This window comes from Phoca vitulina, unplaced genomic scaffold (assembly GCF_004348235.1).
Source record: "Phoca vitulina isolate PV1807 unplaced genomic scaffold, GSC_HSeal_1.0 scaffold36, whole genome shotgun sequence".
In the NCBI taxonomy this organism is placed as follows: Eukaryota; Metazoa; Chordata; class Mammalia; order Carnivora; family Phocidae; genus Phoca; species Phoca vitulina.
Window position 1 is genome coordinate 1,189,504 of NW_022589739.1, and position 23,616 is coordinate 1,213,119.

Consider the following 23,616-nt stretch of genomic DNA (forward strand, 5'->3'; position numbering starts at 1 on the left):
GGGAAACAGGCTCAATCTCTTTGGGGCCTTCTGAAGAGCCATGTAAAATGCACCTCAAAATTAACCTGAGGTATGAAAGAGAAGACCACTTATCTACTAGCTCAGGGACCCCAATGACCAAGGGTTTCACCCATAGGGTGTCCCCATATTTCCAGATCCCACATGTGTCTCCTATATGAACCCCATATTGGGGCAGCCAAGAAGCCATAGGGCATCAAATGAGAGGTGAGGCTACATGAGATCCCACAGCAGTAATAGCTAGAGTAAAATGGGGCCCTAGAGGATGTGCAGTGGAGCGCGAGAAGTATCTGACACAAAGCCTCGTATTGATAACAAATTGCTAATACTCTGTGGCTTGTATTTTTACAGTGTCTTTTAATGAGTAGACATTACTAATTTTAAGGTAATCAAGTTTATAAATTTTTCCCTTTGTAGTTTGTGGGGTGTTTTTTTTTTTTTTTTTTGCATCTTATTTAAAGAGTTTCCTATACTTAAGTCATAAAAATGTTCTTCCGTAGTATTAATTTTTTGCATAGTGTTTTCTAAGAGCGTTATTGTTTTGCCTCTTACACCTAGAATTGATTTTAAGTAAGGTGTGAAGTGGACATCAGGTTTCATTTTTCTATGTAGATATCCAGATTATTGAAGAATCTATCATTTCTCACTGCTGTACTCTGCCACCTTTGTCATAAATTAAGCATTCGTATATGTGAGAATTTATTTCTGGGCTCCTTTTTTTCCTGTCCCATTGTCTATTTGTCTATCATTGTATCACACTGTTTTAATGACTAGAGCTTCAAAGTAAGTGTTGATACCCAGAAAAGCAAGGTATCTGTCTTTTTCTTCACAAATATCTTACCTATTTTTGGTCTTTTGCATTTCCTTACAAATTTTAGAATCAACTTGCCAAGTTTCGCCCCCCACTGTCAAATGGAATTTTTTTTATTGAGACTGCATCACATGTAGATTACTTTGGAGAGAATTGTATCATCTCTATAATACTGAGTGTCCTAATCCATGAACATGATATATTCCTTCATTTACTTAGGCCTTTAAAATTTTGAAATAATTCTGCTTCCAGCAATGGTGGACAAGGTGACTTTGAATAACTTCCTCTGAGAATAGAAAAGGAGGCTAAAGTACAAAAAAACAAAAAACAAACAAAAAAACAACAGAAAAAAAACAAAACATATTTGAAGGCACTGGAGAGTTGTCAAAGCTCTGTATGGAGCCACGATTCAGAGGAAAGGTGAAAGTGTGAGGTCAGCATTTGGTACCATTTTCCCCTTGAGGACATCACCCATTCCAAAAGCAGTCAGCCAAGAACCCAAGGCTGTGCCTTTGTATAGATTTGGGGCTTTACAGCTCTCCCATCTCCAGTACTCTTCCTTCCAAATCCCAGTCTCCCCGACAACCTTGCATGCTGGTCTCTGTTTCTTACACCCAGTGAATCTGCTGCTTCTGTTTACACTCCTTTCCTTGACTGTGGTTGGAAAATGACCTCAGGGAGAAAGGAGGGTTGAATGTGGAAATCACAGTGTGTGTGCTTCCTTTCTCTCAATGATCAGAAGCCCTGTGTGGGTTGGCCAACACAAATTCTTAATCTTTACTCTTGAAGGATATTTTCACTGTGGATAGGATTCTAAGTTGGTGGGTTTTTGGGTTTTTTCTTTGTTTTTTTCCCCCCAGTGTTTTGAAGTTTTCATTACATTGTGTTCTGGCTTCTTTTATGTTGAAAAGTCAACTGTCTTATTTTTGCACCCTTAAAGATAATGTGTCTTTTCTTCTCTGTCTGCAGTTACTTTTTTTCTTGTTTTTGGTTCACAGCACTTTTTTTTTTTTTTTTTTTAAGATTTTACTTATTTGACAGAGAAAGAGAGAGAACAAGCAGGGGGAGTGGGAGAGGGAGAAGTAGGGGAGCCCAATGTGGGGCTCAATCCCAGGACCCTGGCATCATGACCTGAGCTGAAGGCAGACACTCAACCATCTGAGCCACCCAGGCGCCCAGTTCACAGCACTTTTACTAGAATATGTCTAGATGTGAGTTTGTCTTTATCCACTTCGGAATTTAGAGATTTCAAGTCTGTGAGTGGATATCTTTGGTTAGTTTGGGAAGATTCTTTCATCCCTTTAAAATAAATTTATTTTGCTCATATTCTATTTTCTCTCTTTAAGGGATGTATGATTGTATGAATGCTGGCTCTTTTTACTCTTATTTCCCTGCTAGGAAACAATACTGCATTATGCAAGAATTACATCTGTGTAAGAAGGATTTGACAAATCAATTAGTCTCTTACTGAAATGCTCTTGCCACTCAAATTCTCCCATACTCTGAAGCAGTGTCTGTCTCTGACATTAGCAGTGGCAAAACTCACAAACCATCATGTAATTTGGACATAGTCACCTTTTGTTTCAAGGACAAAGGGCAAAATATGTGGAGGATTTTTCTGGTCACAAGGTTAAATGTTTAAGGTTTTAAGCTGTGCTATAAATGTTTAAGGTTTTAGGCTGTGCTATGCCAGCCCTGAGTGGCAGATTCTGAGCGATAAAGGTACCTACTTGCTCTTTGATAAATGTGTGTATTTGTGATATGCAGGGCCCTTTAAGGCATGGGCCCCAAGGTAGGAGCCCATCTTACCTGGGCTTAAGGGTGGCATTTCTCAGGCTCAACACTGACATTTGGGACCAGATGATTCTTTGTTGTGGGGGTCTGTCCTGTGCATTATAGGATGTGTAGCAGCACCCCTAGTCTCTACCCACTAAATAGCAGTAGCACCTCCCAGCAGCAACAAATGAGTATCTTCACATTGCCAAATGTTCCTTGGGAGGTGAAAGGCCCTCCTGGTTCAGAACCACTGGTCTAAGGATAATACTCCAGACAAGAAAGACCCACATGGTAAGTTCCACTTAGAACTTAATGCCAGTAGTCTGCTTTATAAAAGAAAGCACATAACCAGTTTAACTAGAGACCATGTGTTATATAATGAGTTGTGTCTTCCTCTGGCTTTGAAAGGAAAGCCTTCCTGTGTGGAAGCTCAAAGCTAAGTTTCATGTTTATTACATTAACTGTAAGCCTCAGTTTTCAGGACTGATGGTTTTATTTCTCATATAAGAATCCTTTTGGAAATGGCTTCACGTAATTTGAAGAGTGGCAGGCTGAATGACTCCATTTGAATTCAGCTGCGGAGACAACATCTTAGTACTGGTAAAGCACAAGAGGCACTGTGTTCAGTAGGGCGAAATTAGGCTCCTTGAAGCAGCTTTGAGGGCAGTGAACAGCAGTTTGGGGAGACGGAGAGAAGAGGGAAGGCACTGTTTGGTAGCCGTGGGGGGGCATACCTTGAGGGGAGCATACAGATGTTCCTTTGGTTTATCCTGTGCCAGAACTAATTGTGGAATGTTTTCTGAGAGTGGGCTGGGGAGCTAAGTTCAGAAATCAAACTAGTGGGGGTTTAAGCAGTAATAATTTGGGTGATAAGTTAAAGTGGACTTACTTCCAGTTTGGAGACAGAAGAGTGAAGTCACTTCTCTCTTCTTTTGGAAATCACCCAAAAGCAATGAGGAAAATGAGAACTGGAACTACAAACTCCAGCTTCAACAAACCTAGGAGACATCTGAAACTTGTAACTCTCAAATGGTTAAAAGAATTGAAAAAGTAGTGAATATCAAATGAAGAGTACAGGAGAATGCTTGCTTCTGTAGTAGCTGAAAAACCTAGCTAGTGTCTTCTCTAAGGGGAGGCTATTTGCAGGACCAGTCTGTGAGAGGGGCAGGGAAGAGAGGAAGACCCTGCATGTAAAGAGCCCTTTACTGTAGCATATGATCTTCATTGGCAGGGCTAGAAGGGTTCACACACATAACTCTGGATCACGCTAAAAAATCTGTTAGCTTGTTCCCTCCTCAATATGAAAATCCTGCAAATACCTGGGAAGAGCTTAATTTAAAATGAGTCATCAGTTTTCCTCATATAGGTAAATGGGAACTCATTTTTGACTCCTCTCTCACATGCTAGTCCAGTCTTCTGGCAAATACTAGTGGTTCTACCTTCAAAATGCATCCAGAATCAATTTTTCATTACTTCCACCATTACAGCCTAATACACATTCCTGTGCTCACCTAGAATATTGCAATAATTTCATAACTGTGCTCTCCATTTTGACATTTGACTCTCAATAGTAATTTTTTCAAACACAGCTGCCTAAGCTACATTAGATCATGTCACTCTAATCAATAAACTCTCTCCAATCTCTCTTCTCAGCATAAAATCCAAAGTTCATATTATGGCCCTAATGATCTTATTCCTTACTGCGATCTCTTTGAATCATCTCACAACTCTCTGTGGCCCCTAGCTTATTCAGTTACTTACACTGCATCCCTTTACCATTTTCTTAATATTTATCTCATCTGATATATGTTTGTGTGTCACCCCTCTACCAGAATGTAAGCCTCATTAAAGCATTAAACATTTTTGTTCATTGCTGTACTCCCAGTGGCTAGAACTGTGCCTGATACACAGTAGGTGCTCAGTAAATATTTGTAGTTGATAAAAAACAGCAACAAGGAACTAGCACAGGCTTTGTATGAGGATATTACAATAGAGGAAAAGATCAAGAAAAATAGACATTACATAAAGAACACCAAAAAAATATTGCCTCAAAGTAGTTGAGAATTATGATCAAACATTTCATGATAACCTTAATATCTTAATGGAAGATTCATCTCTATAAGAGCAGGCATCAGAAATACAAGAGGATATGGTCAAACAACAAAGAATGAAATGTGAGCTGGCAGAACTCAGGAAAAAAAATTCACAAAAATGAATATAAAATTGGAATGACAGAATATACAGTGCTCAAATCACAATGAGGGGAATAGAAAATAGGGTTTAAAAATAAAAATGACATGTAGATAGATGGAACATGCACATAACTTGGAATTCCTGAAGGAGAAAATTCCTATTTTCTATTTTTATAGGTGAAAGCACTGAGAAACCTTGCTCATATGAAGAGTTGGTAATAACTTCACTCAATCCTCTCAACTCTTGACATCTAGGCCAAACATCATAGTGATCTTTCACCAGAGTGTATCCCTAATAAATTAGCTGACAATTCACTTTCTCTACCGATTTTTTATTAAAGGCATAGAACTGGAAACCACCTGACTTGCATTCAAGCCTCAATATCAACATTTCAAATTGTCCCTTTTGGAGCCTTGACAGACTTCACCCACTCGGAAGATAAATCACTGTGAGGTTTGGGATGAAGAGGTATTGCCTTTCTTTCCTTTACCAAGAAAGTCTACCATGAAAGGAGAGGTAGTTTTCAGGAAGATCAATTTAGGAACAAGAACATGTGGATGTACAGAAATTCTGTTGAATCCCTTCATGTACCCCAAGAGTGGATATTCATCTGAAGAATGCTGGTTAACAATGCCAAGTGCTAACAGGTCAAGCAAGAAATTAACTAAAAATTATGTTTTAGGAAAATGAGATCTCATCACCGATTTGATAAAAGTAGTTTCCAAAGCAGTTCTGTCAAGGTTGGGTAGAAACCATTCTGAAATGAAGAGGGAGGGGATGGCAGTGAAGCAGTAATAGAAGCAAGTTATTAAAACTGGATGTGGAAGGCATGAGGTAGGATGACAACAGCTGAAGTATATATTATCTAGGAACAATTATTTTTAAGATGTGAAATACTGGGGGTACAAATGTTGACAGAAAAGGGTCAACAGATTGAGAGGTTGAAGACTCGAAGATAATCAAAAGCACTAGGTTCATAAGACGCAAAGGATTAACTATAGCTAGTATTTATTGAGCACTGAATACCTACTAGTGTGAAAAGCTTTTAATCTGCTTTATCAAATTCTCACAGTAAACATACAAGGTAGTTGCTATTGCTATCCTCATTTTACAGACAAGGAAAGAAGACCCAAAGAGATCTAGTTATGCCCAAGGTCACTCAGCTTCTTCACTATGGTGATAGAGCTGGGCTGTGATCTAAAGCAGTGGGGAACTTCTCCATGGTTGTGAATTTAGAAGGCAGAAGTTGAAGGAATTTCTGCCTGATAAAATCTATTTCTTATGTAAGCTAGAAAGCAAGGCCAAGTTAAGAATGAAGGAGGGTTACAAGTTTATGAATAGAGGCTTTAAACAATTGTTAAGAAAATGGGAGAAGAGTTGACTAGACAAAACAGTATTGATAACATGCAGTGTTGAGGCCAGTTAACATTAATTTTTAGCAATACTGGGTCTTCTCCAGAAATAATCCATAGAGGATTGGATACATACATCTAGGGATGGGATTTTCCAGGAAGGTATGACTGAAGAAGATTATTTAGGACACTGACAACAGTGATACTGAATTGATAGAAGTATTAATAATCTAGACCGGGCTTGTGAAGCAGGTGAAAACAGACTGACAATGACCTAATTTGAACATGTGTAAAGGAATAGAACTGTCATGGTCAGAGGTAATTTCTAAATTAGCAATTTCAGAGGTCAAGTTGTTTTGGATATTGGAAGTATCTAGGATGTGGCTGTCGTGGAGACAATGTAATGGAACCAAAGCCCTCTAAGAAGCAGTCATTGAAGTCAACCAAGCAGTTGAAAATTTCCTTGAAGAATGTGACCTATCTTTCTGATCTCAAACTGCTGTTTAATCAGAAAAACAGTAATTTCAAACTTTCTTCTGTAACTCCATTTCTCCCAGGTTTAAAAAAATTACAGATTTGAGGACTTTTACCTATTACACAAAAAACTGGAAACTGTGTTCCTAAAAAACTTTTCAATAAAAAGACTGTTAAGTCATTGGCATAGGTAAACACTTGGGAGAAGTGCCTTTCACGTAAGAAATTATCAGTGATAAGGCAAATTTGCCATTAAACTTTTGACTGAATAGTCTTTCACTGCACAAAAATAATTTGTATTTTCCCACCTGATTCTTTAATAGGGATATCAAGATGGCAAAGCATTTGTCTTCCTGTTTTTTCCCTAAATTTGGTAAGAAAAAAAACACAACCCTGATATTCATGCTTAAAAGATAGCCTTGATGTTTAATGTGGTGCTGGGACACTAGGCCACATGGACCAACAGACCTAAATTTATTCCAACCCTGAATTATGTAAATGGTCCAATAATATATGAATTAGTTGGAATAAGAATTTCTCTATTTGGACATGAAGAAGAAGGTCTTCCGGTGTAGTTATTTTAGAAGGCTCTTCTTACATATTAAGAACCAACACTTATCAACAACCTAGCATGTTTCAACAATAAACTAATGAAAATACTTTTTAAAATGTAATACTGATCTCTCCCACTTCCATTCTTAAACATAAATCAGCCTTCGTTTACTATTTAATTTAGTTGTAATAGGCAACCCTAGAAACTAGATATTTAAAAATCTGTGGCCAATTGAAATTTGAATAAAGCCAAACATACTCAAACCAAGTACCTATTAAAGGTCGTATATCCTGTCTACTACCCACTGACTCGACATTTTACTATGTAAGGTAGCACCTATTATAAAACAATATAAGAAATAAGAAAAATCAAACCCCAAACGTTGGGGGGTCTAATCTATGAATGGATTGCATAAACCAGATTATCACCTGTTCTAGTTGCTACACTCCTAACGTTTTAAATTTCAAAGTGACATAGGAATTTGTTTTTTAAGTTCAACACATCAAACACATACTTAAGTATCTAGAATATAAAAATTCAGCAAACAAACAGGTTTGACTCAAGCCTTTGAACATGTTACTTAGAAACCTTTTGAACCCAAATATTCAAAGATCATGGACCAGCCCATGATGCAGTTTGTTAATGTGCTGTACATATCAACCACATCACCAGTCAGAGGATTCTAATCTCACTCCCACAGAAGCAGCAATAAAATCAGAAAGCAATACTACTTTCCAGTAATTCAATAATCAAGATAACAGCATTGGGATAAAATGAAGAGCGTTTGTTTCAGCTTCTTTTTCAATAAGGCTATTCCTCATTTTAGATAATGAGGATAAAGGTATCACAAACCAAATATGGGAAACTGCTTTTTCTTTATTTAGGCCTTAGGAAGAAAATTAACTTTGGTCACATATTACCTTAAAAAAAAAATTCCAGTTTTACATATTCCTAGATAGGACCAAATGATCAGAGAAATAATTTCTTCTGTAAAAATTGGCCAAATTTTATCAAAAATCAAACAGACAATGTAATTCAAATTATATAAAGACTGCTTGGGATCATAACATTCCAAATGTATGACAGTTGCAACTCCATCCTAACAGGTGTGAAAGTATTTGCTCTCATGTTGCTTTGGTCCAAAAGAGTAGAGCTGAATCAGTAAGAGTACACTAAGTACCTAATCTTTTGCAAACAATTTAGATAGTTACTGGCAGCAGAAATATCCATGATGAATAGTTCTACTACAACAAAGTATAATAACTGAATATTTTTCATGAACACATCACAGTATCAGATTAAACTTCTTATAAGAGAAAAATATTAAAGGAACAAAAAAGATGAAACAGCTACCACAAAAAAGTGTCTCTTCCATAACTATCTGAAGGGGTAAAAAAGGTGAGATTAGAGTTTGATGATGCTACTATGAAAGGAAATTGAGTATTGTATTTATTTCTTATTTTATACAACTCTTACTCTTTACAAAAATGGTTATAGTCATGCCCATAAAAGTGTAATCCATGGCATCTGAAAGCAAACACTCTTTGTAATTATTTAAAAGGGCCTTTTTAAAAATTATAATACAAAGGTCTGTGCTCTATAAGCAGTCCTCCACTGTGCATTATAACAATAAGGCTTACTTTTAATACAAAGACTAAGTGTTTGGGAGTTATGAACCACTGGATTTAACAAACATCATTTTATAGTTGCTTTTTGCATCTTTTTTGTTTTTGGGATCCTCCACTTCATCAGGGTGCTCAGTAGCTTGGAGTTCTTCAGCAGACTCTTCTTTCTCTGACTCTGAATCACTTTCAGAGTCATCTGGACTTTCAGGATCAGGTGAATCATCATCATCATCATCATCTCCAGCCACATCACCTTCTCCATCATGATCTTCTACCTACAAACATCAACCAACAGGCTCTTCTTAAATACAATTACCCAGTACAAAAACTGGGAAAGACACTAATTTTTGTGACAGTCTCAAAAAACCCACTCCCTGAGCCATTAACATCAAGTTTTAAGACTGTATTATGATCAGAGGCTGCCAAAGGAAGACCCGAGGACTCCGGAATCCCCATGTATTTTACCCATTAGGATTTAAGTAGTATTTTGTTTTAAGAAACAGCTCTGAAGACCACTCACTTGACTCCCCTCCCCCTTGTTGGAAAACTACCACATCTTCCTGAAAGAAACAGTATTTTTTTTTTTTAAAGTAAATAAGGCAAATTAACTATTGACCCATGGAAATATGGAAAAGTTATCAATGTTTTACATATCATATTACTTTGGAGTAGTTAACCAGCACTTATAATATGAAAAGAGGTCACTGGGAAAACTGAGGAAGATCCTAAACTAGTATTTACATGAAATATTTCCTTTAACGTGTATGTTGCTCATGCTTATTAAAGATGTGCCATAATGATTATCTGAGCAGAATTTACATTAAGCTTCTATCAGAAAACATTTGTAAAACTCAAAAATATCTTTTCTCATTATCTACAAAGACCTATTGGGCATATAGAAAATTAAGTAACTGTAAAAAGAAAGCTTTCTACATAGGATTCTTGATTGCTAATCTAACAGAAATAAAGGATATCAATTTAGAAATTATCTTCCCATTTAATGAAAATGTTAATTACTACCTCACTGAAGCCAAGTCCACAATGTCGTCGATATCTTCCTGATAATTTACTGTCCATACTTTGCTGATATTGAGACTCCAGTTCTTCATTAATTTTCTTGTCTTCTTCCCCTGCATGTCCAGTGTACTTTGGTTATGTTTCAGTCAAATTAATAAAAACATTTGATTACACAAAAAAACCCATATTACAAATGCTATTATATTCAGGGCTGATTTCTCTGTGACTAATTTTGTAACGCATTTTGTGGATGGGTTTCCTCTATACAGTAGGTGGTTACCTAACAGATATTAAAAAATTGAAGGATGTATTTATGATTACTTCTCTAGTAACCACCCTCTGAACTACAAAAGTGTTTATAAAAGATGAAGAACTTCTATTTTTCTATGTGATAAGTTAAAACTAGACAAGTCTCAGAACTGCCTGAAGTTCAAATATTATAAATATTAATAACTAAGAACTTTGGGCCTTAAATATTTTAGCTTATTTATAGTCTAATAAATAACTGTTCCCCTGAAAGTGAGTTTTCTCTCACATTTAAAACACCAGCAACAAACAAGTTTCTGTCTTTTAACAGATATATAATGAAAAGGCAGGCAATTCTGTTCAGAGAATGGCTAAATAAATAATGGCTCTATTTCATGCCTTTCTTACATACTAGTTTAATGAAACAACATAAACTTATTTAGAACTAGAACATTACTAATACCATCAAAGCTTTCTGAGGGGTTGCCTGGGTGGCTCACTCAGGTGAGCATCGACTCTTGATTTCAGCTCAGGTCATGATCTCAGGGTCCTGAGATCAAGCCCTGAGTTGGGTGCCCTGCTCAGCGGGAAGTTTGCTTGAGATTCTCTCTCTCCCCCTCGCCCTCCCCCTGCTTGCAAGTGCTCCCACACTAATACATAAATCTTTAAAAAAAAAAAAAGAAAAAGCTGAGTATGCCATTTTAATTTGTAAATATAAGAAATAAGAGGAATTTCATTTTAATCACAAATGGTGGTGCTTGCATTATTTTTATTCATAAAGTCCACAGTTTTAAAAGAATAAACGCAGTAAATATTTTTCCATTCCACAAAGCTCAGTATTCTTTTTGCCTCAGAAATTCTTTTTCTAACAATGCAAATCAATTTGAAATAATTATTTGGAAAAATAAAAGACCTGTTAATTTCTGAAATGTGCTACATATTCTAGGTCAGTATAAAGTTAATTTAAATAATTTAATTCATTGTTAAGTATGATCCAGGTCATTATGCCCTGTTATTAATAATGTCCAAGATTAGTGTCAATTTTATATAGGAGAAAATTTCATTTTTCAGCAGCCTGAATTCAAATCCAAACTCTTCGTTTTTAGTTTTTATTTTAAGTTTTTCCTCTAAAATTAAGTTCATTTCTTCAGGCTTTGCAACAAGTTTATATTCTTTATTAAGGATTTCAAAACAAAACTTAGTGAATAAATTCAAAACCAGTTTAATATACCAACAATAACACTGTATGTTAAATAATTTATTATGTAAAAAATTCATAAACACATACTATGTAACAGTTGGCAAGATGAGACATAAAACCTCACTACAATAAATATGTTAGGAATCCGTAAAAACGAAGACAGTAAAAGGTCAGTTCCTTGGTTAGAGTATCATTGATATACAATCTCAAATCTTTAAAAAATTAAAGTATATGCTGATTGTTACATATACACGTTTACATATACATTTCCAGATCTAATATTTTAATCATTAACACAATTATACAGAGAATATCCTGAAATACATACGAGTATTTCATATTCCAAATCTAGCACCACCTCTTAAATATTTTACTTTCTTACCTGTTCGGAAGTGAGATGTCGATTTGTGGTCTCCTATGACAAGACGACCAGTGTGTTCTTTCTGTAAGAAAGTAGAAAATATATTAGAATTTGAGACCACTAACTTAAAGTAATTACTGAGTGTCTACTATGTGCCCAACATTATTCCAGGCTTCTGGGATACAGTGAAGAAAAAGAACTAAATTGAGATCCTTGTCTTTATGGAACTTACATTCTAGCAAAGGTAGGGATGAGGAGGGGAAATGAAATCAGTAAGTAAATTATAGTACGGTAGAAAGTTGTAAGTGCCATTAAAACAAATGCACAGAGCAGAGAAAGGGAGGGGAGAGTATGCAGAGGTCAGCCTGGAATTTTAAATGGGATAACTAAAAAACTGCATCAATATAAACATTTTCTTTCCTAAAAGGCCAATTAAATGAGTTGCTTTAACTTTCCCACCTCCTCTTTCTGATGCCTCAGGCACACTTCATAGAAAGAAAGCAAATGAAATTATTTAGCTAGATAAAAATGAATAGACTTATAATGAACAGTGACAGATCTTTAACAAATAGCCAGCTCATTACTGACTACAATAAATACCCAATCTTAAACTGTCAAAAAGAACAGAATTTAAAGCAATCTAATTCTACTCTAAAACATACAAATAAATCCTGCTTCAATGTTACTAATTGATCAGGCTACATAATTACTCTCAATTATCAGTTACAATCCACTCCTTATGGTTCATATTTAGTTTCATAAGGTAAAGAAATTCTTCACTAAAACACAGTGAAGGAGAGATTAAATGTGACTTTGCAAATCTTAACCAATCACCTGTGAAGATATAGGACATAACAAATCTTCCTATTGTGAAAGGATGACAGACATATTTTCCATATTACAAGACATTACTGAAAGGCTTCAAGCATTAATACTTAACTGCCTTACATGCCATTATTACAGAAGCAAATCAATGACTCAGTATGCTGCTTCATTAGATTGCAGAAGACACTACATTATCAAGATTTGAAAATGTATAATACATTAAGTTATCTGAGAATGATGACAGTAGCGCACTAGTCTATTCATAATTTCTCCTAGCTGGTCCTCCCTGTGACCAGTAAAATACTCAGGGTAGCTGGCTAGGGTTAGGAATATACTTCGTTGTCACAAAACAGAATAAATCTAAACAGCCTATATTTAAGATCAAAGCTATAATCTTGGCCTTGCTAGGAAGGAATTTAACGTATGCTAAACAGCTCATATATTTGCAGTCAATTTTTAAAAAACTGTTCCATCTGTTCTTTCTTCCCCGCAGTTTTAATGAGATACATTTGACTATGTATCTGGTATATAAAACTGGTAGCCAAATTTCATATACTTTATGTTAGGGTATTCTTCCTAAGTACTCAAAGAGTTTTCATTCTACTAGGTTGAGCATGTCCCCTAAATTATTATTTACTTCATATATTCTTAGCAAATATTTTATTTGCATGAATCAAGATAAACTTCAGACTACTTTCTATGATAAATCACAAAATTATTGGGAAATCTGGATTAAAAAGATATTATAAAAATGCATCCTTATACAGGTCTTACTATGTTGCACGATCTCTCCCTACCCTGAACCCCATTGTTCTAGTCTGGCTAAGTCCTCTTTGTTTCACCAATTCTATTTCAGGGACGCTTTCCTGTACCACTAAGGCAGAGTTAGCTACCCTTGTCTCTTGATTCCACAGCACTATGTGCACAGTTCTTTCATAGCAATTATAATTCTAAATTATCTGGTTTCCTCTATTACATGATGGCTCCAAACATGTGTTAAAGATCTATGTGACCCCCCAGGACCTAGCATGGTCCCTGGCATCTTGCAGATAGTCAATAATTGTTGGTAAAATGAATGAATGAATCCCCATATGAATAACAAAAACAAAGGGCAGAATTTAATTTTGAGGAGCTTAAAAGAGAAAAAAAGTTTTCTTTTTTATCTACATTTTGTTTGTAAATTTTTGGGACAGGGGCGCCTGGGTGGCTCAATTGGTTAAGCGACTGCCTTCAGCTCAGGTCACGATCCCGGGGTCCTGGGATCAAGCCCCATGTCGGGCTCCCTGCTCAGCGGGGAGCCTGCTTCTCCCTCTCCCACTGCCCCTGCTTGTGTTCCCTGTCACGTGTCTCTCTTTCTCGGTCAATTAAATAAATAAATAAAATCTTTTAAAAATAAATAAATAAATAAATTTTGGGGACAATGTTAGGAAAATAAATTGACTTGCCTACACAAAGTAAGTATCTAGAGATAACTGTATTTGCATGTAAAAATTATTGCTAGGAACAAGAAGGGTTTTTCCCCAATAGGTGAAGTCTTCCTGGCACCTATATTTTCTATCTTCTACTACGTTAATCAAACTGAAAAGGATTTCAAAATATATTGAACATTTTAAAAATTAAGTTTTTGATAAAGGCTTGGCTACTACTTCAAGGGCTAGAGGGAGCTATAAAATATGAAAGGCCTACCAATTTGGTCTGCCCAGAAAAGAACTTCTATTAAATCATTAAGCTCACAGATAGCAAATCATAAACTTTCCTCCCTAGGAGTCTCCTCAAGCCAAGGTTTCTCTCTATTCGGTCTCTAAACCTTACTGCCCAGTGGCACTAAGAATCCCAGAAGTGGTTCAGAAATAATAGTATACATTTTATGTGCTTGGTTAGGTCAGCTGTATTTCCCAAGCAGAACAGGAAAATGGGATCCAGTATATTCAGTCTGGCTCACTCAACAGACAAAATAAGGATATTATTTTCACAGAAAAGACTTAAAAAACACATACTGTTTGATGCTTACCTTTCCTGCACCCATAAGTCTCAGGAACTTTTGTTTTCTTTCTTCATTACCTAAGTCTGCTGCTTCCCAATTGCTAGATCCAAGCTGCAAAAGAAATTGGCCAATTAGGTTTTTTTGCATAATAAATATTTAAAAATTTAAAATCTACCCATAACTCCCAAGGTTTTTTTCCTCTGTCATTTTTTTTTTTTTTAAAGATTTTATTTATTTATTTGAGAGAGAGAATGAGAAAGAGAGAGCACGAGAGGGGGGAGGGTCAGAGGGAGAAGCAGACTCCCCGCTGAGCAGGGAGCCCGATGCGGGACTCGATCCCGGGCCTCCAGGATCATGACCTGAGCCGAAGGCAGTCGCTTAACCAACTGAGCCACCCAGGCACCCCCCTCCGTCATTTTTAACCATAAACAGGGCTCACTGATTTTGTTTAAGTAATTAAGCATATACATTATACTCAATTATACTCCTTTTCTGTTACCTCAAGGCAGAATCCTTTATTTCTTCTGCAGCCAGAGCTTTGATTCTAAAGTTTGCACTTATCAGAATCACCTGGAGGGTGTGTTAAAACCCAAACTGCTAGGCTACACCCCAAGAGTTTCAGATCCAGTAAGTCTGGGGTGGGTTCAAGGGTTTCATTTCTAACAAATTCCTAAGTGATGATGATGCTGTTGATGTTGATGTGAGGACCACACTTTTGAGACCTACTATCCTAGAGCCTTGCAAGGCCCGAGAGTACCTAGGATTCCAGAGGCTGCCACAGTTGTTACTTAAAAGTTAGTCTGGCTTTAGTGATAAAGGACCATGGAACACAAAATGGACCAAATTTTAGGTTTTCAGTTTCTTTTTTGTGCAGTTCTAGTTATTTTTAAGGATTGATATGTTAAGACTTATTCTTTCTTAAAGGTCTTCTGAAGAGAAAACAGAAAGAGGAGAAAACTTATTTTAAAAAAGAGTAAAACTCATTCTACCTTGTAATTATCAATTGAGCCCTTTTACAAATCTAAGAAATATTATGGAGTCCTAGTGATATTTTTCCCTACATCCTGAAACAAATGTAGGAAATATTTCATTATGATTTATTAGTTATTGCCAACTATGCTAAAAATGACTAAAATAAGGGAACAGAAAAATGGTACATGAGTTTTCTCAACCTGTTGTCCAAGGCAGTGCATCATCTTTCAAGAAGACGTCACTCCTCCATTGTATGCTTCTAGCTTTCATGGACACAATTAAGAGTCCAGAATTTTTCATTTCTACCCATAATGGTAACCGGGTAAAAACCAGAAACTGACAAAAGTCATTTAACAATTATTAGATGAATAAGGTGAATGCAAAATGATAGGTAGTGTACCCTAAACTAATGATAATGGCAAAATTAATTGTATACGCAAAAATCTTAGACTGAATTTTTGGATGTTGAAACACTATGACTTTTCTCCAACCCAGGGATCAAGGAGACAAAGAAGAAAAAAAAAAAAAAGACAAGAAAAAATATGGCACGCTCATCTAGAAAGTCATTCAACAGGGAGACTTCATCTTGTAAGAGCCTGGACCATCCTGTTTTTCTAAAAAAAATGTGTGACTGCTTCATCTTTTATATTTGTACGCCAATATTTACTTGATAGGATTTGAAACTGGACAAGTGCTAAAGGCAGATGTATATACAAAGGTGACTGGAAGGAATGTAGAAAGAAAACATTCATTGGATTGATCATTCTAATTGAGTTTATAATCTAAAAATGAAAATGTTTTGCAATTATGGAGCAAAGATGAAAACCCCATTTCAACACAAAATTATGAGCACTAAGGTTTAAATTCTTCATATTATATTTTGATGATGCAAATGCTGGAACTACAAATAATGATAAAGCTAAAATCTATTAGAAATTATCTGTAATCTGGAATTATATGTTCCAGTTTTACACACAATTGACAAGCAGTTAACTGTATTCAGAGGATGCTAACCATTTTGGGTATGTATGTCATGAAAATCAGGAAGCCATGTAATAGAAATTTGGGTTTACTATGATTAGATTCACATTAAAATTTTCAGTAAAATTGTTTTTCACTATTTTTATTCTTTTGGAAATTATCTGTAGAAGACTTAGAAAATACAAAAAACAATGGTGACCATTTCTCTAGGGATATGAGTGTTAAAAGTATTTGTATCTGGAATATTAGCCATCAAAAAAAAAATCTTCCCATTTGCAACGACGTGGATGGAACCAGAGAGTATTATGCTAAGTGAAATAAGTCAATCAGAGAAAGAATTATCATATGATTTCACTTATATGTGGAATTTAAGAAACAAAAGAGAGAAAAAAAAAAAAAAAAAAAAGAAACAAAAGAGAGGATCATAGAGGAAGGGAGGAAAAAATAAAGTAAGATGAAATCAGAGAGGGAGACCGACCATAAGAGACTCTTAACTATAGGAAACAAACTGAGGGTTGCTGGAGGGGAGGGGAGTGGGGAAGTGGGATAACTGGGTGATGGGCATTTAGGAGGGCCCTTGATGTAATGAGCACTGGGTGTTATATACAACTGATGAATCACTGAACTCTACTTCTGAAACTAATAATACACTATATGTTAATCAACTGAATTTAAATAAAAATAAATTTTAAAAAATTAAGTAGCTGTACAACAATGGACACTTACTTGTGGTTCTTCTAAATTCTTTTTGGTGGGAAGCTTATATGCTTTCATGATTTTAGCTACCTAACTTCCAAATCTCCACTTCTTTCCATCTGACAACTCAATATCTATTTTTTTGTTTTTGTTTTGTTGTTTTTTTTTAATATGCCAGTTAGTACTTAACTATTTCTGGCTGAACATAGTTAAGAAATAAAAAAAAATAAAGTACTAGTGAAGGTCAAGTTCTGATTCTCACTAAATCACTTGCTCTCTGAGCCTGAACAGGGCATTTAACTTCTTAGTTTTCATTCCTAATCTACACAGAGTAGCTTCTTTAAAAGACTATCTTAAAAATAACAACACCTAAGAATTGCAGTGTTTTACAACTTACAAATGACTGCTCATATATGTTCTCTCAAGAGTCCAGTTAATAAATAAGAACACTGAGGCAAAGTCACTTAAAAGTTTAAGTGACTTACTCTGATCCTCTTGCCTTAAGTTCTCTGCTCTTTCCACATCATACTGTACATGACCAAATGAGACAGAATATCTGAAAGTAGTTTATGAATCACAGTTATAAAAGTTATGGAATCAAGTTAAAAACAAAATGTCTAAAAGCCAACTTTCCCAAACTCTCTATTAAAAGAGCAAATATCTTCCAATGTCTTTACATAAATAATCCTATCATTTACCATATCTAATCCTAGTATTTTTTCCAATCATGAAGTCCTTCTGGTTCTTCTTTCAAAGACCTTAGCATACAACAGCCCAAGTGCTGCATTCTCAAAAGCACATGGGTGCCTGATACATTCTTAGAGGGTCTCCACCAGTTACTAAAATTAACTTCTCCTCACCTCCTACTCTCTAAAAAATAGCTTTCATTTCTCCACTCCAGTCAAACCAATGAGACCATTTTTAAGTTACCCTTAATACCTTTTACTATAGAATTGTAGTCAATTTACCTCCTCCTGAATACATACCTTAGTAACTCTTAGAATTTACTTCTAACACCGTCAGCATTTTTTTAAAGCTGGATTCCATGTTTAATATCTACTTTTAACATCTTTCTTTCTTTTTAAAAGTATTTATTTGAGAGAGAGAGAGAGAGAGAGAGAGTGCACAAACGGGGGGAGGAGCAGAGGGAGAAGCAGACTCCCTATGAGCAGGGAAGCCTGACGTGGGGCTCCACCCCAGGACCCTGGGATCATGACCTGAGCTGAAGGCAGACGCTTAATCGATTGAGCCACCCGGGTGTCCCCTACTTCTAACATCTTTCAAAATGCTTTGTTATCCCCATTTAATATGTGAGATCAGTAGGCAAAAAAACCGATTATCCTTTACATGCAGTGTATGTTCATTAGAAATTGATGACCAATTACAACTTCAATTATAATTAATTGATTTTCTACAATTTAGATGTGTATTTCAAAAACATTTTTAAATTTTGTATATAGTATTTAAAAATGTTTTTAAAACAAGTAAAGATAACTCCCAATTACCAGTAAAAGTAATAGTCACATTTAACTGACTTAAAAAAAATCACTATCAAAAGACAAGTTACTCTATTGCACTTTAAATTAGCAACATAATCATTTTTAGATAGTATGTTAAAGTTGCAGGACCTGATCTTGAATTGCAACTATAACCATCTCTTTCAAAAGAGAATGCTTATAAGATTGGAAAAGGTCTTAAAGGTCATCTTAAACTGATCCCAACAGAAGCTGTAGAGTTAATTACTTAATCCCTTTAACTCTGTTAAATTACCTAACATCAAGAGTTTTCTGTCAAGCTAAAAGATATTTCTAAGTCTAGCAAAACAGATGCCTCACATTCTAGGAATCGTCACAGTTAACTACCAGGAGGAAAACAATGTAATAGCTTTTAAAATGGCACCCAGGTTACTCAAATGCCTTAGATAAATGCCTAACAAGTACTGGATTACCATATTAACAAGAAAAGATCTAAGAGCCAGTAGCAGGGAAGAACAGAGGGCACCAAAAATCTCACTATATAATTATTCATTCCCAAATCTTTCCTGATTACTATTCTTTCTGCAGAGTTAAATTCAATTTAAAAATCTTGGTATTCCTTTCCTAACCCCACCACCCATCCAAAGAGGGGTGGGTCTTATACAACTTAAGCACTAGTAGTCTTTAGTGAGCTTTTAACGGTTCACAAAGTAAGGTATTATGAAAGGCACTGAACTGCACTATAAAGAACTCTACATATTCAGAAATTAATAGTGCTTTAAACAATAACTGAAAGAAAAACAGATGTTCTTTTATCATCCTTAAAGATGACCTCTCCATGCCCCCACCTACCCGTCCCCAAAATTTCTCAATCAACGTTTCCGTGGCGTTTATCCATTGTATGAAGGACCTAGTTTTCCGTTTACTGCAGTCTCCATGACACTGCGCTAAGAGCTAGGACAAATATACAAAAAGACCTAAGATAAGTACCGTACTTACTCATCTTTGAATTCCTAACACCTAGCATAGCAGTAAATATTTAATGGATTACTTTAAGGAATGAATGGTTTGCTATTTAAGCCGACAAGCTTGGGGTGGGGGAAAGAGGAGGAAGGTAGCTGAAATCAAAATGGGCTTCTAGGTCTCAACATCTTAGACCTCATCACCACGCGTCAGTACGAAATGCCTCCCCTGGTACAATTTTCGGTTCAATACTGTTCTCGGTTTACCCTTAATAGTACACTGTGAAAATAATTCCGGCCGGAAAAATCTGTCCAAACGTGCACCAACATCTTGACATTGTCACAGGAGCATTTTAAACCTCCAACAGGAAGGATCTTGCCATCCCTATCCTAAGTAGAAAGGCCCGACAATGAAGCTTCATCAGCCCCGAAATACGCTTCCCGACCCTCTCAGGACTTCCTTCCTCCAACCCCCTTCCTACGCAGGTCTCTGGCTCTTAGGATGTAAACCTCTTCAAACCTTCAGACCCTAAGTAAAGAAAGGAGACATTTCCCAGTCATTCGTCTGGTTCCCGCACCTCGGCCCTCCCTCTTCGGGCCACCTCGGGCGCTTCCTCCTTCCTAAACCACCCTTCCCGGCCTACCCCAGCCTTTAGTAGGCCTCAACCCTCATCCACTCCGCCATTGTTATTTACATCGTCGTCTGGGGAGGCTGAACGCTTCACCCCGTGCGGATGGGACTCCCTGGCAGCACTCATCGTTGCTGGGACCCCGACGGGAAACGCCGAACCCACTCTCCGTTCTCCTCAGCAGCGGCGCCAGCAGCCTGCAACCTGCCACCCGCCCAAGCAGCGCCACTCCAGAACGCAGAGCCCCTCCAGGCCTTCTCCGCCACAGTCGTCACCGCCGCGGCTACTCGCCCTTACGGAGCACTCTGGCAGTTGTAGTTTTCTGGTTCACTCCATACCCGTCTGAACAAAAGGGATGGATGGGGAAACTAAAACTACAATTCCCAGGAAGCTCAGCGGCGCCGATCGCGCTGTGTGGCGGGAGTGCCCTCTGAAGTTCCGCCTTCTTCGGCTGGTGGAGGGAGCTTTCCCGCGGATGGGTATGGCGGTGGGCGTTTGTTCAAAGCTTCGTCGCCACAGAAAGCGGCTTAGAGGCTTCGTCGCCACAGAAAGAAGCATTTCGTTCTCAGATGCTGCGCGACTGACAGAAGCATCTGTCATAGTTAAGCACCTAGGTTTAAATATAATGTTTGAAGATGATTGAATCCTTACTGGTACCGTCCCCCGCGACAAAAACCTTTTAAAAAAATATGGCTTCTACTGATTCCACCCTCGTGTTCTCTGTTGCTCCTAAGGGATTTCTAGATGACCGGCGGTGCGGCTCTTTAGAAGATTCTGATGAATATTTTGCCGCTTTCTCATTCTCACCGAAATGAGTTCAAGATGGTGCCGGTTAATTGGCTATTACTGAAACTAGGGTCCGCCTGAGGGAATTCTGTAAACTGTTCACACAGCTTTTTGTGAAGTGGGAGTGACCCTAACCGACCTCCCTGCTGGTATTGTACTTTTGGGGCCTTCACGAGGTAAAGTCCCTTTCTACCAGAAGATCCTGTATCTTTCAATTTTCCTTTAAAAAGTTTGTTTTTGTTGAATTGATGTGAAATCCACATAATGTAAAATTAACCACTTTAAGGTGTACAATTAAGTGGCATTTGGTACATTCACAGTGTGTGCAACCATCGGCTCTATCTAGTTCCAAGACATTTTCATCACCCCAAAAAGGTCAGTCCCCCTTGAGTAGTCCTTCCCCATTCCCCCCACCCCACCCCCAGCAGCCACTTGTCTACTCAGAAAGTGCTGTATCTAAAGGTTTTATTCAGATATTGGAGATACATTCATGCAGTATTAAGGTGTCTGATTTTTTTAACCTGGCCTAAACCTGTGTGCCTTGAACCTTAACATTCTGCCAGGATCCTCGTCTTTATTTATTCTGAACCTTTCTGACCTTGATCAAAAATTTATTTTTTTTTAAGCAAAAATCAGTAAATGGTATGACAATACAGATCTAGTGTGCATTTTGGTGATGAGAGGAGCCTGTGAAACTGCTTAACTAGCAGCTTCTGAATTTAGCAATTATTGTAGCTTTCACTGCCTCTGTAGAAATAATATTACTGTACTAGATTTCAGATGATCTTTGTACCATTTACAGAACTGTGACTAGTGGAAGATAGTTCTTTAATTTATGCAGTCATATATCCAAATTCTCCTTTATTTTGGAAGCAAAGGAATGACAATGTGAATTAGGATTATATGAAAAAAATCTCAGATAGGGTCATATTTTATAACCAAGGGCACCTTAATCAATTAGTTCTGTGGTAAGAATAAAACAAGTGGAAGAGGAGAAGAGCAAACCTATGAGGAGAAGTATTTTGGAGAAGTGGTTACTTGCTGTTCACTATGAATTAAAATATTTTGCATATTAACTGATTCTACAAAGATTCTATAACTATAATTACAATGAAATTACAGTTAAGTTACAGAATTTTCTAGGATGAACTACAGTTCACATCCAAAGGGTTTGACAGACTATAAATATATACAATTTAGAACTTAGCTTTATTAATAAATAAATAAATGAGGTGGCTGAATGGGTAATTTTGAACTGCTAAAAGAATTCAGAAATAAAAAAGGACTATCAATAAGGTTAGTAGTTACTAAATAGCTCTAACTTAAATTGGTGAAGGTCCAGAAGAGTTTAATGAGCTTGCAACCTGCCTTCTATTTCTTTACCAGATTGTTGGCACCTGGATGACTAAATCTTCAAGTTATAAATCAAGACCACAAGCCATGGGCGCCTGGGTGGCTCAGTTGGTTAAGCGACTGCCTTCGGCTCAGGTCATGATCCTGGAGTCCCGGGATCGAGTCCCGCATCGGGCTCCCTGCTCAGCAGGGAGTCTGCTTCTCCCTCTGACCCTCTTCCCTCTCATGCTCTCTGTCTCTCATTCTCTCTCTCACAAATAAATAAAAAAAAAAAAAAAAAAAAAAAGACCACAAGCCAAAAAGTAACGTAGGAAATAAAAAAGACTGGATCATTTTATCAGGTTTTACGCAGTTTCATTACAGAAGTCTGTATAGGTAAGGATGGAATTATAGTGCAATAGAAATTCATATATGGCACAGAAACTCAGTAATACTCTTCCTCCTTGTTTTGTAAAACAAGGAGAAGGTACTCAGTGCAACTGTTCCGTTTTGGGGGGCAGGGGTGTGGGGCAGAGGGAGAGAGAGAATTTTTTTTTTTTTAAGATTTTCTTTATTAATTTGACAGAGAGAGAGACCGTGAGAGGGGGAACACAAGCAGGGGGAGTGGGAGAGGGAGAAGTAGGCTTCTCGCTGAGCAGAGAGCCCGATGTGGGGCTCGATCGCAGGACCCCGGGATCATGACCTGATCCGAAGGCAGACACTCAACGACTGAGCTACCCAGGCGCCTCGAGAGAGAATCTTAAGTAGGCTCCAGCGTGGAGCCCCATGCGGGGCTTGATCTCACAACCCTAAGATCATGACCTGAGCTGAAATCAAGAGTCAGATGCTTAACAGCTTAACCGACTGAGCCACCCAGGCACTCCAACAACTGTCCGTCTTAATTTTTTGTTTCTGTATCAACAATGTGCCACAGACCTTATGTTCAAAAAACATAAGTTTTTTTAATTAATGAAGTATGAAATTATATAATGTAACAGAGTGGTACCTCATATAAGTCCTAGAAACTCAGCAATAGCCTTCTTTATTGGATAGTAAAGACAAGGAGAGGAGGTCCTGTTCCTAATAGCACTTTGAAATACTTTCCTGACCATGCCTTCTTCATTTTTATATACCCAATGCTTTAGCATGTAGTAGGCATTCATAATTGTTTGTTGAGTGTGTACATTAATTTTCCTTCAACCAAGAGCAGTCATAACAGAACATAGTTAACAAACCTAAAGAAGACATAAAAACTCTGATGAATATGATCTGTACGAAAAACTTGCTACTATTTTATCTGAGACTAAAAAAAAAAAACAACAAAAAACTCCTGGAGCCATAGTTATA

The 23,616-nt window shown here is 37.0% G+C and overlaps 1 protein-coding gene across 1 annotated transcript; it reads right to left on the minus strand.

Moving 5' to 3' along the window:
• Positions 1–2,125: 2,125 nt before the first annotated feature.
• On the minus strand, positions 2,126–20,441 carry CUNH11orf58 (chromosome unknown C11orf58 homolog). Its single transcript, XM_032427197.1, has 5 exons — positions 20,218–20,441; positions 14,464–14,547; positions 11,649–11,709; positions 9,823–9,932; positions 2,126–9,077 (listed from the first exon to the last, which is right to left on the minus strand). The coding sequence occupies exons 1-5, from the start codon at positions 20,278–20,280 to the stop codon at positions 8,847–8,849; spliced, it is 549 nt and encodes a 182-aa protein (XP_032283088.1). The 5' UTR covers positions 20,281–20,441; the 3' UTR covers positions 2,126–8,846.
• Between the last annotated feature and the right edge of the window lie 3,175 nt (positions 20,442–23,616).

What these genes read in the sequence shown, in the direction of transcription:
- CUNH11orf58 (XM_032427197.1), bottom strand. Translation starts at nt 20,280, where the DNA reads ATGAGTGCTGCCAGGGAGTCCCATCCGCACGGGGTGAAGCGTTCAGCC. An exon ending in CAGCCTCCCCAGACGACGAT is followed by an intron (nt 14,548 to 20,217) that starts GTAAATAACAAT and finishes TTTCTTTTGCAG; the next exon opens with CTTGGATCTAGCAATTGGGA. An exon ending in GACTTATGGGTGCAGGAAAG is followed by an intron (nt 11,710 to 14,463) that starts GTAAGCATCAAA and finishes ACTTTCTTACAG; the next exon opens with AAAGAACACACTGGTCGTCT.